Genomic DNA, 17515 nt, shown 5'->3' with positions numbered 1-17515 from the left:
TCAAAATTCTATGGTCCAACAGACAAAGTAGGCAAACTAACTCCGATACGTTTGTGGTGGGGGATAAAGTGTGGTTATCCACAAAAAACCTTAAACTGAAGGTCCCCTCTGTGAAGTTTGCGCCCAGGTTTGTAGGTCCGTTTGTTGTTACTCAAATTGTTAACCCGGTTTCCTTCAAGATTACACTTCCAGCAGGGTGGCGGGTTCATAACACCTTCCATAAGAGTCTTCTGAAGCGGTATGTTGAGCCTGTTTTGCCTCTTCCTGACCCTCCTTCTCCATCTATTGTGGAGGGGAATCTGGAATTTGAGGTGGAAAAAGTTATGAATTCCAGATGGGTAGGTAACTCCCTGCAGTACCTGGTCCATTGGAAAGGTTTTGGTCCTGAGGATAGGTCTTGGGTTCCGGCTAGAGATGTTCATGTTCCACGGTTACTCAGGTTATTTCATCAGGCCTATCCTCGGAAGCCATCTTTAAGATCTAGGGGTCCGAAGGTCCCCCGTCGGGGGGGGGGGGGGCACTGTCAGGTTCGCTAGGGAGAATGCTGGGACTTCTGGTTCTTCTGGTGGTGCCAGCAGCGTTCTCCGACCCCCGGCGCGTATTTGCGCAAACTCCACCTCTCGTCCCGGGCAGCGGCTGCTAAGATCTCACGCTGTCTAGGAGTTGTGTTCGGAACTGGTGGTACCTCTCTGCATGGTGCCTGGTTGTTCTGCACCATGAGGGGTTAATTCCAAGAAGCTGTCCAGCTCCTATCAGGTTCTGGAGGTGGAGTTCTGGCTGCATAAATTGCAGCTTCTCTAGTCACCTGTGCCAGTGTTTGAAATCCCTTCAGCACTCGCTCGCTGCATTAGGTTGTCTTGCTCAGTATCTGTATCTGTGTTGTTGTGACCTCGGCTAGTTTTTGACATTGACTTTTTGCCTTTGACTTTGTTCTTGACGTACCCTCTCGTTGTGACTCCGGCTAGTTTACCATTCTTTTGTGTTTTATGTTTGTCAGTCTGTTTGTGTTTCCCTTCCCACACTTATCCATTGTATTTCGAGTCTTCAAGTAGTCGCCCCACGGTTTAGCATGGGGGAGCTATAGGAAGGGACAGAGGTTGGGGCAAGCTCAGGGCACACTATCCCCTGTCTTCTGTGTCACCCAACCCTAACAGGTTAACAAGCTATTTAAGTGCAAGCTAGCTGCCACGGTGAAGGGGGGGGGGGGGGGGGAGGGTCACATGTGGAGTTTGTAATGAATTTTTAAACACATCGCAGGAACATATTTAATTTTACATATTACACTGCGTTTGGCTGGTTTAAAAGAGTCTTTCATCATTGCTACATTTTAAGACAACTGCTTACACTTCCAGAAACGCATGTTAACATGTAGCAATGCGTTTAAAAACGGATCACAAAACGCCAAGTGCAACCGCACCCTGAATAGCGTAAAGATAACATTAAATGGTTTGCATATAGATTTTAGACACCTTTTGTTCTGAAATCACTTTATTGTTATAACCATGCTCACTAATTTTTTTTCATTATTTATTAGAAAAAGTGCCAAGCATTTCTTTTGGATACTTCTCCTTCTGGTATTTCAATTTACTCACATAGGAATGAACTTAATAACACTATAGACAAATAATGTACTGGTTTTAAGTATTTCTAAAGAATAGTGTTCAAAGTCATAATGTTTTAAAAGTCAGTTTTATAAAGAAAAGCAGTTTTGAGAATTGTCAAGATGTTGCTCTTTTGACATAATCAGTAACTGTTAATTCACTTCAGTCTTGCATATTAACAGGCCCCAACCAAATGTTTTCAGAATTATGTAGTCTCATTTTCTTTTTAACTTTCAATATATCCTTTCCTAGGGATATAACAAAGTGAAATTGAAGGAGTCACCACTTCATTTTATAAACAAGACATAGAAGGCCATGGCAAAACAGGATAAAGCCACCGGTAAGTGCAGGCGAGATCCGATCACAGCAGCTAAAGAAAAAGAGAGAATATATAGCATCAGAATATACCAATTTGTCATACGATCAAAAAAATCATTTCATTTCAACATCTTCATAAATTGCAATGATTAAAATTCATTTTATATGGTGAGAGATGAGAAAAACAAGTAATACCATCTGAGTGAAATAAACTACAGATAAAAAAAACTATTCCTGTGGGCGATATAATTACAGCAAAAACAAATATTTTAGAATTTTTCAGTGTCACTGTGTAAATGGATACAGTATATACTGATAGCAGGCACTGATATTCTGTGGTGAGATGTCAGTGTGTACTGAAGCCATTGGGTCATTAACATATCAAAAGGCTTTGAACAGTAAGAAGCCACCATGAACCAGGTGTGAGATTCCCTGCACACACTGGGGTCTATCCTGAGAGGGTCTTAGGGTGGAGTTATAAGGGGGTGGGAAGGGACTACACACAAGGATATTTAAGCATGGTAAAAACAGAAATCACCCTCTTCTGTCTCTTGCCTCCTGGCCCCCCCGGACGAACAGCACTTAACAAGGAACCAGGTCATATGTTGTGTGTGCTTTCTGTGTATGTATATAACTTTATAAGAGTAATTATAACATAGTACTTATTATAATATAGTAGACTTTATACGTGTACCTATAGATATTCCAGGTGTTATGTGTTTTACCATATATATACATAACTAAGTGCTTACAGTGAGTGTGTATATATTAGTGTAACTACATGTACATCCTGTAGCCATATCACATTCACACGTGGATCTGTGCCCTGCACGTGTATTGGAGTAGATATATAGATGCTATTGTGCATGAGTCTCTATATGTACATGTATATGGTCAGGTATCAGTCACACTGAAGCCAGACGAAATGTCAACAGAAGCTGAACAGCTGTGGTCTTCTCAGCAGAAACAACCCTGTCTATCCTCCCTGTAACCTTACACAGGGAATGATGTTTTTGTAATTATACAGCCAGAAAATAGGGAGTGGATAATACCCCATTTCCTTTATCTCTTTCTGGAATTCCTGCAGAGTGAAACCTACTGTGTAATTTCTTTTCTAATGTAAAAAAATATATATTTTGAATAGGGAAAGAATTTGGTTTTTACACTGTCATAATTTTAATTACATTTTTCAGTCCCCACCCTTGGGCTTCCAAAAGCATTTAATTAAAAGGAACCAGCTAAGACTCTCAGTCCCCGACTGCACTGGCCCAGACCCCGCTGAGGAATAAGGGAGTGGACAGAGAGACTGGTTGTGTGTGACTCGCTGAAGAGAAATCAGCTCCCTCATTGCCCTTCCTTAAAGAGAACCTACCACCACGAATCTACCTATAAAGGTAGATTGGGTGGTAGGTGGATGTAAGGGACGTGAGGATAGCTCTTTTTAGAGCTAATCCTCACGTCCCCGCTAACTTTTGATACACTTTATTGACCTAATATGTAAATTTCGTTATGCGTCTACTGGGGCGTGGAGTAGCCGGCACGAGGCTACACAGCGCAGCTACTCCACGCCACAGTAGCCACATTACTCCTCCTACCCTGTTGTGTGCGGCATGCAGCTCCTCGTAGCTGCGTGCCCTCGTCCGACAAGTCGGCTACTGCGCATGCGCAGTAGCTCCGGCCTCGGAGCTGGGACTGCTCAGCCGGCGGACAAGGGCGCGCCGCACTTTTGGTCAATAAAGTGTACCAAAAGTTAGCGGGGACGTGAGGATTAGCTCTAAAAAGAGCTATCCTCACGTCCCTTACATCCACCTACCACCCGATCTACCTTTATAGGTAGATTCGTGGTGGTAGGTTCCCTTTAAGGAATTCTCTTCAGCAAGTCACACACAGCCATTGCCCCTGTTTCTCAATCCCCTAATTCAACCCTCTGTCAAGAATTCTCTTTAGCGAGTCACACTCAGCTAGTCACTCTCACCTTCCTCATTCCTAAGGGGGGCCAGGTTAGCAGTGTCATTTGGGAGGCGTAGCAGTTTTGCTGTATGCTGGAGCTCCTGCTGCTTCCATTTTCAATGTATAAAGACATCTAAAAAGGTACTGTGTAAGGTTTGTGGGGGAGGGTCAATGGTGACAGGTTCTCTTTAATTAAATGCATAATAAATGGCATTACTTTCTATTGCAGCATATTACAGTAAGTTAGTTTGCAGTAGTTAATCAGACACTTCATCTGAATGAGGCAGGGGGGGGGGTAGGGGGTTGTTCAACAGGTTGACCTAATTGGTAGACATAGAGGTCACCCCAGGGACTCCTGGTGATACTCCCTGTCCTTCCGCAGAGTATTTAGAAAGCAGGGGTCAATACGAAAAGAGGATCTAATAGGTATAGTCCTCCCTGCCGGAATTGGCTCATATATCTGCAGCAGTGACATGTGTATATACTCACATGTATAACCCAGCCGCATCCAATTTTTTTTTCATGATATAAGTGTAGGACAAGCTGCAGCAGTGGCATAACTTTTCTGCCGACATTGAACCATGAAAATAAATACCGTATATACTCTAGTATAATCAGAGACCCCAAATTTTAACACAAAAAACTGGGAAAACCTATTGACTCGAGTATAAGCCAAGGGTGGGAAATGCATTGGTCATAGCCCCCTGCAGTATATAGCCTGCCAGCCCCCTGCAGTATATAGCCTGCCAGCCCCCCTGGAGTATATATACAGTACATTTTATGTGCTTAAAAACTCGAGTATATACGTATTAAACATGCCATTCAATACACAAAAGGGAGAAAACAGCAAACCATACATGTCCATTTTGATGAATATAGCAAAGGTCATGCTAGGTTTCTACAAAAAACACCAGTTCCCCCTCCCAAGTCTCATCTTAATTACAAGCTGGATAGGTGGGTGTCTTGCAACCTCCTAGGGGTAAGGTTGTGTGTCTACACAGCCCTTAAAACCACACAAAGACCTGTGGCCATTGTTCTCTTCTGGGTAAATATTTCCACATAACATCAACATCAAACACAAGAGGCTAGTGGCAGAACTAACATACTGAAAAGACACAGTTTCACTGAAGGGATTGAAAAAGGATTCTCAGTCTCTGAGGATTGTGATTGTTGTGTCCTAATGGAGGTTAAGTGGATTACAGTCCTTCATGGTCTCAGCTTCATGGTAGATGTTTGCTGCCAAGACCGGCTGTAACTAACTGAGCATGCTCAGTTACTTACATTATACACTGCAAAAAAAAGTGTATTGCAGTATAAAGGCTTCAACAAGAGATCAGATGAACACATGCTCAAGCCCAAGTTTTAAAAAAAAGTAAAAATAATTTTAGAATAATAATTAAATAATCAATCACCTTATCACCCCAGTCACATATAAAATCCAAAACCCATTACCAAAAAAGTAATAATTTTATAGCCTGTACAATGTGACAATAAAAATCTGCACTGAATGGCGCTGCTTTCATTCTATGCCTGGCCATGTGCCCATACAGAAGTTACCATCACATATGGGGTATCGTAACACTCGAGAGAAATTAAAGTGTTATTTTTGGCCTAAATGAAGGAATTTTCCAAGAAAATTAAAAGGTCTCTAAATCAAACTTCCATTTTATTTTAACCCATGTGATACACTTAAAGGGTTAATAGACTTTATAGAAGTTGTGTTACATACATAGAAGTGTGTGGTTTCTATAGTCAGGGAATTTATGGGGTTGTAATATTTTTTTAGGCCTCCAAGCCTCATTACATCCTAGAAATTAGAGGACCCAGAAAATATAATTCCAACATAAAGCAGACTTTCGGGAAATGTTAGTTATCAAGCTTTTTGGGTAGTTCAATCTGCATGGAAAGCAGAACATTTCAAACTTTTAAAATGAAGAATTTTCCGAACTTCTGACAAATTTTTCTTTTTTTGCAGAACCAAAACGTAAAACATATCACTTAAAATTTTACAGCTAACATGAAGTACAATGTGTTACAGAACAATTTTGAAATCGCCTGGAAAAGTTAAAGGGTTCCGAAGTTAAAACCAATTATCGTTGTGACCCGTGGCAGATTCTCAAAAAATAAGCCTGGTCATTAAAGTGTAACTGTGAAGCTATAGTGATATTACCAAATTAATATGTGACTGCTACTTTAAAAACCAAACAGAATGATGACTACTTTGTGCTACGCCTCCTTTTCTTTCCAAAGTTATGGCATTTTCTGTTCTGAAAGTGTTTGACAAAAATCTTTCTCACCAGAGGTGAAGTGGGCAGAGAATGTCTGTATAGGCCCTCAAGCTGAGCCCAATTAGCTTGCCCACAGTTTTTTCCATTCAGCTACATTAAAATTTTTTGTTATGTATACAAAGCTGAGTTGTATGCTTTCACAAATAGTGCATCATGTGAATTGAGTAACATTCAACACACAGTGCCTTGTTAGTCCACAGACGTCCTTCCTGAATGTGTAGAAATTATTGTGGGAAATTACATTTCCAGTTTTCCAGTTTAATTAGTAAAGAGATACGATTTGCAAAAAGCTACGGAATTTGATGGTGCTATATAAATAAAGATTGTTTAAATGCAACCAAGGAGGTATCACGTAAATGTTGTGAAAAAAAAAAAAAAAACGATGATTGACTGTTTTTGTTATGTACGCACACCCCTGCACTGTGCGCTTCCTTGATTTTCTTCACTAGCTTCAGTATATTTTTCTAACAATCCATTCAATGCACTTTAGCAAATAAATGACGCTATAGATGTATATAAAGTTCTGTGTAACAAGAGAAAGTCTTATTGCTCTAATCAGTCAGTAAACAGAAAGCAGTCCTGTCACTTTCTTAACTCCTTCTGGATGTAGCCTGTTTGTAAGTTAAGGATCAGTCCTTTTTTTTTTTTTAATCTGACCAGTGTCAACACTAAGATATCCTTGTGATTTTGAGACTTCTCGTGTGACATTGTAGTTTATGTTAGTAGTATCAATTCGGTGATCAATTTATTTTTTTTGGGGGGGGGGGGGGTAAAATTCAATAATTTAGGTAAAATTTGAAAACAAAAAATGACAATTTTCAAAGTTCCAAATGTTCTACTTTTTAGAAAAAAAGTCATACCACACTTTTTTTTTGTAGAAACCTTTTGCCATTGATCTTTTTATCTCCATAATTTGTTTTACTTTTCCATTTTTTTTACTGCTGTGAGAAGGTTTCAAGTTTTAGTAGCAACTTCTCAGATTTTCAAGAGATTGAAAAAATGCTAAAAATTTTTGGTGGCCAATTCAGTTTGGAATTGCCCTATAAAGGATTATACTATATGTGTACTATACACCCCCACAAGTAGCACCATTTTATGAACCCAACATCTCAAATTATTCAAATCAGCAGTTGAGAAGTCTGTTAATCCTTTAATTCTTTCTCTGGAAAAAAACAAAAATGGATTGAAATTTTTGAAATTTCAATTATTGAATAAGATTATTCTCATTTAGCCCTAAAATGGACACATTCAGAAGGTATTTGAGGTAAATATACATCCCAAAATGTTTGCCTTGCTTCTTTCGAGTACGGCAATACCAGTACCGATATGTGGATGTCAACTGCTGTTAAGAACTGAATTAGTGCTATTGGATTTTTGGCGGCCAATTTGGCTCCAAATGTTTTGTGGGGCCACACTGTACTTGAAGAGCCCCTGAAATAACAGTACAACAGAAAACCCCCAAAGATGTCACCATTTGGGTAACTAGACGCCTCAAAGAATTTATCTAGCATGCTAACCCCCAACATGCTGGTCAAAATATTATGCAAAGTAAATAGTGCACAGCAAAAATTCAGTTTTTATTTCAAAAATGTCATTTTTGTGCCAAATATATTGTGCCCAACCCATGCCACTTTAGACAAACACCCCAAAAATCATTCTGCGGGTTGTCCCGAGTACAGCAATACCACACATGTGAAAATAATTGACAGCCTAAGCACACAGCAGGACTAAGAAGGGAAGATGCAAAATTTAGCTTTTGGAGAACCCTTGTCACTAGACTGGCGTTGGGACACCCCTGAGGTACCAGTGCAATAGAAACCCCAAGTAATGGCCCCATTTTATGAAAGGACACCCCTCAAAGAATTTATCTAAAGTTTATGAAAATTTTAACCCCTGTGATGCTGGCCTTTAGGTAATACAAAGTAATACAATATACAATGTAATACAATGTAATACAAAGTGAAGAGTGCAGTGTAAAAATTGGATTGTTTTCTAAAATGTGTCATAGTAGGAACAACTTGTGCCACTGTGGATAAACACCCCAAAAATCCTTCTGTGGGTAATTACTGATGTGGCAATAACCCATGTGTGGCAATAGTCTAAAGGCAGGGGACATGGCAGGCCTGAGAAGGGACAAACTAAATTTAGTTTTTGGAGCACCCTTTTCACTAGACTGATGTTGGGGTGCCCCCGTGTACAATAGAAACCCCAAAGTAGTGACCCTATTTTAGGAAAGGGCAACCTTCAAAGAAATCATTTAGGGTCGTATTGGCATTTTAAATCATAAGATCCTGGCTCAAATGTGTAGAGTGTAGAGTAAAATTTGCTTTGCAATTTCTCAAAATTTGTCATTGTAGTGTCAAAGGTATTGGTTGCCCAATTCATGCCACTGGAGACAAACACCCCATAAGTCTCCCGGGTACGTGGCAATAATCTACAAGACAGACACAGCAGGGCTCGGAAGAGAATGGCATTTGGAACACAGATGTTTAAAAAAAAAATATTAAGACATCATAAAACAATTGTAGATGCCCTTAGGAATCAGAACAGTAGAAACCCCTGAGAAAAGATCCTATTTGAAAACTACATACCTCCATGAATAAATCTAGGTGTGTAGTGAGCATTTTAACCCCACAAGTGGACCCCAAGGATGATGTATAATGGATAGTGCATAGTACAAAATATCCATTATGTCATCTTGTGCCCAGCTCCTGCCTTGGGAGACAAAGACTTCAAAAAACACGATGCAGGTTCTCTCGGGTATGGACAATACCCAGTATATATGTGGCAATAATATACACAATCTTTCATGCATAACCCTTGTTTCTCGGGGCATGTGTTATACTGGTATATGGTTTGTTTTTTTTGCCCCTTTTTGGAGCACACCCTGCATCTCTTCTGTGTCCTTCCCTTGCTGGCAATATGTGCGGCCTCACTTCCAGACAAACTAGCACCCCCACCCCCCTTCCTGGTCTCTAAAAATCAACTGCTCGACTCCCACATTTTGAAATTCCAGGAAAGTTCCCCTCTTGTACCACACCATCTTCCACATGGCGTTATATGGCTGAAGTACCTAGTCCGACAAATCCACCGATGTACCCATTATAATCCAAAATAAAGTCCAGCTTGGGAGCTTCTGTACTGGTACAACACAGAACAACGCCTGCTCCTCCGTGCTACTCCTACTGCTCCTAACAGATCACACTTAAAAGTGTGGTTGTGGGGGATAAGGAAAACAGACAATGGGGGGGGGTAAATGTATGTTTTGGGGTACAGTAAAGGGACAGATCACTAGCACAACTCTCTCCAACATCATCAATCACAAAATAGTGATCTTTGAGAGCGTTGGTCAGATTTATAAAAAAAAAAAAGAAAAAGGACTGATCGTTAACTTACAAACAGGCTGCGTCCAGGAGGAGTTAAGAAAGTGACAGGACTGCTTTCTGTTTACTGACTGATTAGAGCAATAAGACTTTCTCTTGTTACACAGAACTTAATGTACATTTATAGCATCATTTATTAGCTAAAGTGAATTGAAAGGATAGTTACAGAAATATGGAGAGAATTTCAAGTTCACTAGATTCAGTATAAGAAAATCAAGGAAGCATACAGTCCAGGGGTGTGTGGGAAAACAAGGGTAACAAAAGGAGGCGTCCTTTTCGATTTAACACCTTGGAAAATGTATTTGCATACTTCCCAGTATTCCCTAGTGCAGCATCTATGGCTTTAGGTCTCCACATGCCTTTAAGGTGGCCTTAATTGTCAATCTCTTCATAAGGAGAACACCTCCTGTCTCACCCCAATGGCAAATACTGAAATATTTTTTTCAAAACATTAGCCTCCTTGGCTGCATTTAAACAAGCACTTGGATAGCACCCCTTCAATCAAAACTTGTGTTTATTCCAAGTATCTCTTTACTAATTAAACCTCTACAAGAATGAAGTAAAGCCAGAAAAACTGGAAATGTAACTTCCCACAATAATTTCTTCACATTCAGGAAGGCAGCTGTGGAATAACAAGGCACTGTGTGTTGTATGTTACTTAGTTCACATGATGCTCCATTTGTGAAAGCATTCAGCTCTACTGTATATCCACAGGAAAAAAAAACCATAATACAGCACAAACAAATTTTTTTGCTGCACAAACATAGCACAAACGTTTGACACCAATTTTGTTTGATTTTAACAAGGTCGGGGGGCCAACTTCACTCAGGTCAGTGGGTGCCATGTGACAAAAAGCACATGTATAAATCAATAAGCAGGAGCTCTATATTACAGGGGTTTAACATTTCAGATTTGTGAAGGCCCGAAGATGAACTCTTTCTAGAAGCTGATAAGCCGACAGCTATGTTCTTGGTAAAGTGGATGAACTGCACACAGCAGTTTAGCTTCCATTCAAATTAATTCACTGAGCCATTGATTTCTATATGTGTTTTCACATAGGCTTTCATTTACACAGATCCGTTGTCCGTGGAAAAATTTTTTAAACCTGTTTGTTCATTTTCAAGGCAATAGAAGTCTATTGGTCCACAAAAAAATTATGACAGGTCAGTTTTGTTCACTGATGAGGATGAGAAACCAAGTGTTATGTTTTCAAAGCAATGTTAACATTGTTAACTATGCAGGTGCACAGACAAAACACAATGGAAATGCAACGGATGAGCATAATAAACGCCAATGTGAAAGAGCCCTTAACCCTGCCAATTATTTCAGTGTGCCTGATTCAGAGTCCCACAGCACTGTTTCATTTATGTGGCTTTACTGTAAATCACCACAGTGACAAAAAAAATTATTTTTAGCATTCAGTATAAAAGGAGGAGGGCTTAACACTTCTGCCCTTTCAGCCTCATATTAATCCGTCTCAACATACAGTCCAATTTTAATAAGATTGGATAACCTTTAAGAGCATTACAGGTATAAATCTAAAAATCACATACTAATCATTTTTTTAAAAATCTGTAACAATGGTAATCACATTGAAACCTTTTATCTCAGCAATACCAGCTTATTAAATTACACTAATTTTCTTAGCCCTATCCCTCATACCCCAATAATGTCACCCCGAAAAAAACAACAAAATTCCCTTCCTCCTCACACTCCCACCTACCGCTTCTAAGCGCCCCTAGTTACCGGGAGAACCTTTTCTTCCAAAGAGATCAAGAGTTTGATTCACATTTTTGAATCAAAGAATAAAATTCATATTCCCACTCTTCTTTAGCAAAAATAGTGGAGTTACTTAATCTCCTTCATATCTCAATAGTTGGGGCCTCCTTACCCACTTTTTGACTATGCAGAATTTAACCACAAAGAACATCTTCCTCACTAATAAATACCCCTCCATCACTCCCATTATTCCCTATCAAAACCCCCAATACACATAACTTAATAGGCTGGCCTAAAGGATAACAATATTTTTTAATTACAAGATCTCACCAGAATTGGTAAAAAATCTTTTTGTTTACTAATGTTCCCCATTTAAAAAAGGCCTATTCAGGTTTTCAGGACACGGCACTATTTTTTGTTTATTTAATGCTGGAAATTGTAGCATGAAACATTTTTTTTTAATCTGACGTAGGACATGGAATATTACTCTATACAAATTCTCCTCTTTCTGCTAAAACAAAGGAGTAAGATTATAGGTGTGACACTTTTAGAACACCGGAAGGGTACGCAAGGTCAATTAACCCCTTAACGCCGAAGCCACTTTTCACCTTCCTGACACGGCCAATTTTTTCAAATCTGCCCTGTGTCACTACAAGTGGTTATAACTTCGGAACGATTTAAAATAGCCAAGTGATTTTAAAATTGTTTTCTCGTGACACTTTGTACTTCATGTTAGTTGAAAAATTTTGGTGGTATGTTTTGCATTTATTTATGAGAAAATCAGATATTTGGTGAAAATGTGGAAAAATTCTTGATTTTCGAACTTCAAAATGTTCTACTTTTTCCATACATAGTCATAACCACAAAAAAACGTAATAACTAACATTCACCGAATGTCTCATTTATGTGGACATGGTTTTTTATGCATACCCTCATATTTGTAGGATGTTATGGGGCTTTGAACGTTAGGTGCGAATTTTCACATTTTCATAAAAAACGCAAAATCCTGCTATTGAGGGACCTGCTCAGGTTTCAAATCACTTTGAGAGGACAAAATCCTGCTCTACGCAGACGACATCTTGTTAACCCTGAGTGACTCCTTTTCAACAGTCCCCAAAGTTATGCATTTGATAGACCAATTTTCAAAAATGTCAGGTTTGCAAATTAATTTTACTGTTTATTTATATTTATGTCAGTTCTAGGGAAAGGGGGGTGATTTGAAATTTTAGGTTTTTTTATTATAATTTTTTTTTTTTTTTACTTTTTTTATTTTTATTTATACTATTTTTCACACTCCCTAGGGTACTTTAACCCTAGGTTGTCTGATCGATCCTACCATATACTGCCATACTACAGTATAGCAGTATATGGGGATTTTCCTCATTCATTACAATGTGCTATCAGTACATTGTAATAAAGGAGTTAAAACGAAATAGCCTCGGGTCTTCAGAAGACCCGAGGCTACCATGGAGACGGATCGACGCCCCCGATGACGTCGCGGGGAGCGGCGATCCCAGGTAAGATGACGGCGCCCATGCGCCGCTATCTTTTTGAGGCTGCCGGCAATATACAGGCTTAGACAACGCCCTGCCGTTTGACCCCATTTTGGGAATCCTGGGATATACTGCAGAAATAGCTACGACCAAAAACTTTAAAACATTAGTCTCAAAACTATTATTTCTGGGTCGTCTGATTATCATCAAGGACTGGAAGGGGGCCAAAAAACCAGAGGTTAACAATTGGAGAAATCTAGTGGGGATAGTTAGTCGGTAAGAATCTAGCAATAGAATAGATGGTAAGGAAGCTGAAATATGGAAAAAGTGGAAGGTTTAAGAACTCGAGCTCTCGAGGGCAGTCTGGTTCTCTCCCATGTTATGGGCCTCTCTTTGTTTTGTTCTTCTCGCTTTTCTCTCTTTTTTTTTGGGGGGGGGGGTTGTTTCTTTTTTCTTTTTCTTATTTAGGCCTCTCAAAAAAACTGAGAGGCCTAAATAAAAGTAAAACCCCATAAATTACCCCATTATAGAAACTACACCCCTCAACGTACGTGAAACAAATTTTATGAAGTTTGTTAACCCTTTAATTGTTTTACAGGGGTTAAAACCAAATCTGATGCAATTTTGAAAGAAAATTTTTTTTTTGGCTAAATGAATGTGTTTTTCAAAAAATGTACAAATTCTCAGTGGATAAAATACCAAAACGCTCCACAAAATTTGATACCCAATCTCTCCCGCGTATAACACTACCCCATAGGTGGTGGTAACTTGCTGTATGGGCACACGCCAGGGCATCGAAGGGAAGCTGCGCCATTCAGAGCAGATTATGCATTGTCACTTTTTATTGGCTATACAATCTTTATTTTTTTGGTAATTTTTTGGCTTATTTTTTGCGACATGAGATGCACTTTACAAATACTTCATTTTAGTTGGTCATTAGCTTATTGATGAGATTTTATTAACTATTAAATGTATGGGTGAAAAGAAAATTGTCAATTTTGGTTTACTTTCTTTCAGTATTCTTTTGGGGTCGTACACCGTACACTAAAAATACTATATTATCTTTTTTCTATAGGTCACTAGGATTACGGTGATACCTCATTTATATCGTTTTTCATTTATTTTTACAATTTTACTGGATAAAAACTAATATAGAGGAAATCTCATTTGTTTTTGCATCGCCATCTTTCGGAGACGTAACTAATATTTTTTTGGTTGACAGAACTAGTTTAGGGCTTATTTTTTACGTGTTGAGTTGTCCTTTTAAGTGGGACCATTTTGGCGCACATAACTTTTTCTGATCACTTTTTAGAACATTTTTGTGTACAGATTTTATGGAAAATGTACATTTTTGGCGTGTTTTACGGCGTTCACCGAGCGGGTCCAATAGAGTTTCTGAGTTATTGTACGGTTTGTTACGGACGCAGAGATACCAAATCCGTGGGGTTTTTTGGCGATTTTGTGGTTTTTTTCAATTTATTGCATGTGTATAGGGAATATTTGTGTTTAGGGGACTCTAACTTTATTTAATTAATTCTTTTTATTAATAAATGATTTTATTTAATGTTTTTTACCTTTTTTTTTATTAACTTTTACCGGTTAGCTTGAACAAGCGATCCACTATTCACACTGAGCACATGCTCAGTGTGTTACAGCCGGGTCCTGCCAGAAGGCATGGACCCGGCTCACAGAGGAGGATCGCGCAGTCCCGGGCTGCGATCGGAGCAGCGGACCCCCCCGGTAAGCGCCACGGGGGGGGGGGGGGAGGGGGTCAGATTCTTCTTAAATGCACCTGACACGGGGGATATAATATATAGCCGACACCCGCAGCTTCTGGCGCCGGCTCCGTTCAGGAGCCGGTGCCAGAAGCATGACTTCATAGTACTGCATTTTGCGGGAACGCACCTCCCGCGATGCAGTACTATTACATCAAATGTCGGGAAGGGGTTAATTATTGTTTTTATAGACACTCCCTGAAAGCACAGAGTCTGGGAGAAACTGGAAATGAGTTTGGGGTGCCCACATAACCTGGGTTTGCCCACAACTAAGCGGCTGAAAGCCCTCTTTCACTAGCCTCAGTGAAACAGAACATTATCAGCCCAGTAGGCCCCCACCAACTCCTCGCTTGATAGAAGCCCAGTCCGTTGCGGGATGATATCAGGTAGGGAGTCAACCCCACAGTCAGATCACACAGAAGAACATTTCTGAGACGAAGAACATCTGAAAAGGTGCCAGGCGCCATCTGTCAAGGTTTGTGGTGGTAATGTGATGGTGTGGGGTTGAAGGGAATTTGAATAAGGAACACTATCACTCTATTTTGCAAAACGATGCCATTCCCTTTGGACAGCGCTTGATTGGAGCCAATTTCATACTCCAAATTTTGCATAAACTATTTAGGGAAGAAGCAGGCAGCTGGTATTCTATCTGCAATGGAGTGGCCAGCCCAGTAACCAGATCTCAACTCCATTGACCTGTTGTGAGAGCAGCTTAAACGTATGGTATGCAAAAAGAGCCCATCAAGCCAACTCAACTTGTGGGAGGGTCTTCTGGAAGAATGGGGTTAAATTTCTCCAGATGACCTCAGAAAATAAACAGCTATAATGCCAAAGGTCTGCAATGCTGTAATTGCAGAAAAAGGAGCATTCTTTGATGAAAGTAAAGTTTCAAGTAGAAAGTTATTTCAAATTAAAAAAAATATGGAAAAACACAAAATTTTCTGGGTGACCCCAAACTTTTGAGCTGTAGTGTATGTACAGTTTAACTCAGTGGAGGTTACAAGTGTAGGATTACAAATACAAACAATTGTTTTACCTTGTGCAGAACCTACAGGGAAAAAAATAAAAAATAATACATAAAAAAAAATTGTTCACTCTTGACGATTCTTTCTGCCTGAACTTGTGATGGTAATATCCCCATGGAAAAGAACAATGAACACAAGGGGTTCACTCATTATATTAGGTACAGGTCCTTCACAAACATGCGAGTGCTCTAGGAACCCTCCTATCTGGTATCAGTTCCAGGAACTTGGAGTAGTTCTAGATTCTTAATGGGACGTTATAGGGTCAGGGTTCTATTCTCTTTGGATCCGGATGAATCCCTGGAGTACACGGATACCAGACATGACATAATTACTATGCACCCATTCAGAGATATTTATATCTCGGTGTCCAAGAATGCTAAAACCAATTTAGACACATGCCATACCCCGGCTATCCCAATTCCAAATATGTATTTGGCCTTGAGCCGAGATGGATCATAACTCCATAACTGTCCCTAATTGACATATTAGTCAAACATGAGATTTTTATGATCCTTTGTCTGAAAGTGGAGGGAAACCTCTGAAAGATCCTTGTAGTTGCTGAGGCTACGAAGTTGTTAGTTAATAGCTGCCCCCTACAAAGCCAAAGACACTAATTAATCTTGATTAAATCTTGATTAAAGTTGATGCCCTGATAAACAAGTATAATTTGCATAAGATTTATAACTTTATATTCTCACAACCGTGGGATTTAGAGTTATAATGAAAGAAGTCCTGAGGAACAACTTACACAACTACCGTCACTAAACTGATGGTAGGTGTCCTTTAAAGTTGAGTATTATGACAATGAGGTCCTTGGACCAATACATGTTGAAGAATAGAACAGATATTAAAAGGAAAATTGTATTATTTATTATATGTATGTGGAGTTAGAGTTGGTGCAATACGAAAAGGAGATGCTGGGGCACAATATAAGTGGAAACTGCTGGAGGCATAATATGAGAGAGCTTTCAAACGTGGGGGGGCTGTGATCACAAAATGAAGGGGAGAGATGGAGGGCACTAAAGGGAAAAATTATACTGTGTAAGGGGTGGAGCAAAAGGCGTGGCTTAGGGCAGGGAATAATACATTTTTGGTCGCTCTTCCTATGCTACACAATTTAGGAGGTATCCATTAAGTACAACACTGTTGCACAAAATTTTCTTCCTCAGTCTGAAAAACAAGATACACTGGAGAGAATAATAGAGCCATTTCCTCAAAGAGGTTCTTCTAACAGATAAATATTTTTTCCCCACTGTCCTCTACACTCCCTCTAAATTTCCTGCTCAAATTTTTCATCAGTGAAGCTAAGCACCTGCAACATAAACAGTCTATGAGGAGGAGGAGGTAATAAAGAGGCAGACACAAAGACATGAAGCTAGTCATTCTTTACTGCCTATCTCCATTGCTTTTCTCTGAATTAGGGTAGGGAAGTATGAACACTCCTTACAGAGACTTTGATTAAGGCTGACTTGCAGCCATTGATCCTCCAGTGTCAGATTCTGTGAAATTTGCAAATATTTATTCCAGGAGGCAATATGCAGCAAGTAAATGACACAAAGCAGCATAAAAGTCGAACCAGTATATCATTTCCAAAAGGAACAGATTCCCATCTTTAGACAAGCACTGTTTTGATGTGTTTGTTACTCTGCACTAGACTGCACTGCACTCTGTTAACTACTTGAAGACAGAGGACAGATAAATGCAGATAAAGGCAAACTGTATGAGATCTATATAATTGTTACATTGTCACCATGTGTAGGGTCATTACACAAGACCTCTCACAGCTGTCCCTGCCATATTTGCCAAATCTGACTGTCCAATCATAGCTAAAAAGTTAAAATAAAGAAAGTATCTTGCCTCAGCAGCTCTTATCTCCTCATGTCTGCCAGGAGATCAGAAATGAGAGCTTGTCTGAAGTGTTTTGTGCCCATCACAGGTAAAACTCAGCAAACCCACACACCTC

The 17515-nt window shown here is 39.6% G+C and overlaps 1 protein-coding gene across 1 annotated transcript in view; it reads right to left on the bottom strand.

The window, feature by feature from the left end:
- Positions 1-1670: 1670 nt before the first annotated feature.
- TMEM167B (transmembrane protein 167B) overlaps positions 1671-17515 on the bottom strand; it is a 26984-nt gene continuing 11139 nt past the window's right edge. Inside the window, exon 3 of the mRNA XM_072137290.1 lies at positions 1671-1971. Coding sequence (XP_071993391.1) covers positions 1889-1971 — 83 coding nt within the window. The 3' untranslated portion in view covers positions 1671-1888. The remainder of the gene's footprint in view (positions 1972-17515) is intronic.

This window comes from Engystomops pustulosus, chromosome 2, assembly GCF_040894005.1.
Source record: "Engystomops pustulosus chromosome 2, aEngPut4.maternal, whole genome shotgun sequence".
Taxonomy (NCBI): domain Eukaryota; kingdom Metazoa; phylum Chordata; class Amphibia; order Anura; family Leptodactylidae; genus Engystomops; species Engystomops pustulosus.
Note: the sequence above shows the minus strand (reverse complement) of the source record. Positions and strands in the feature narration are given on the sequence as shown.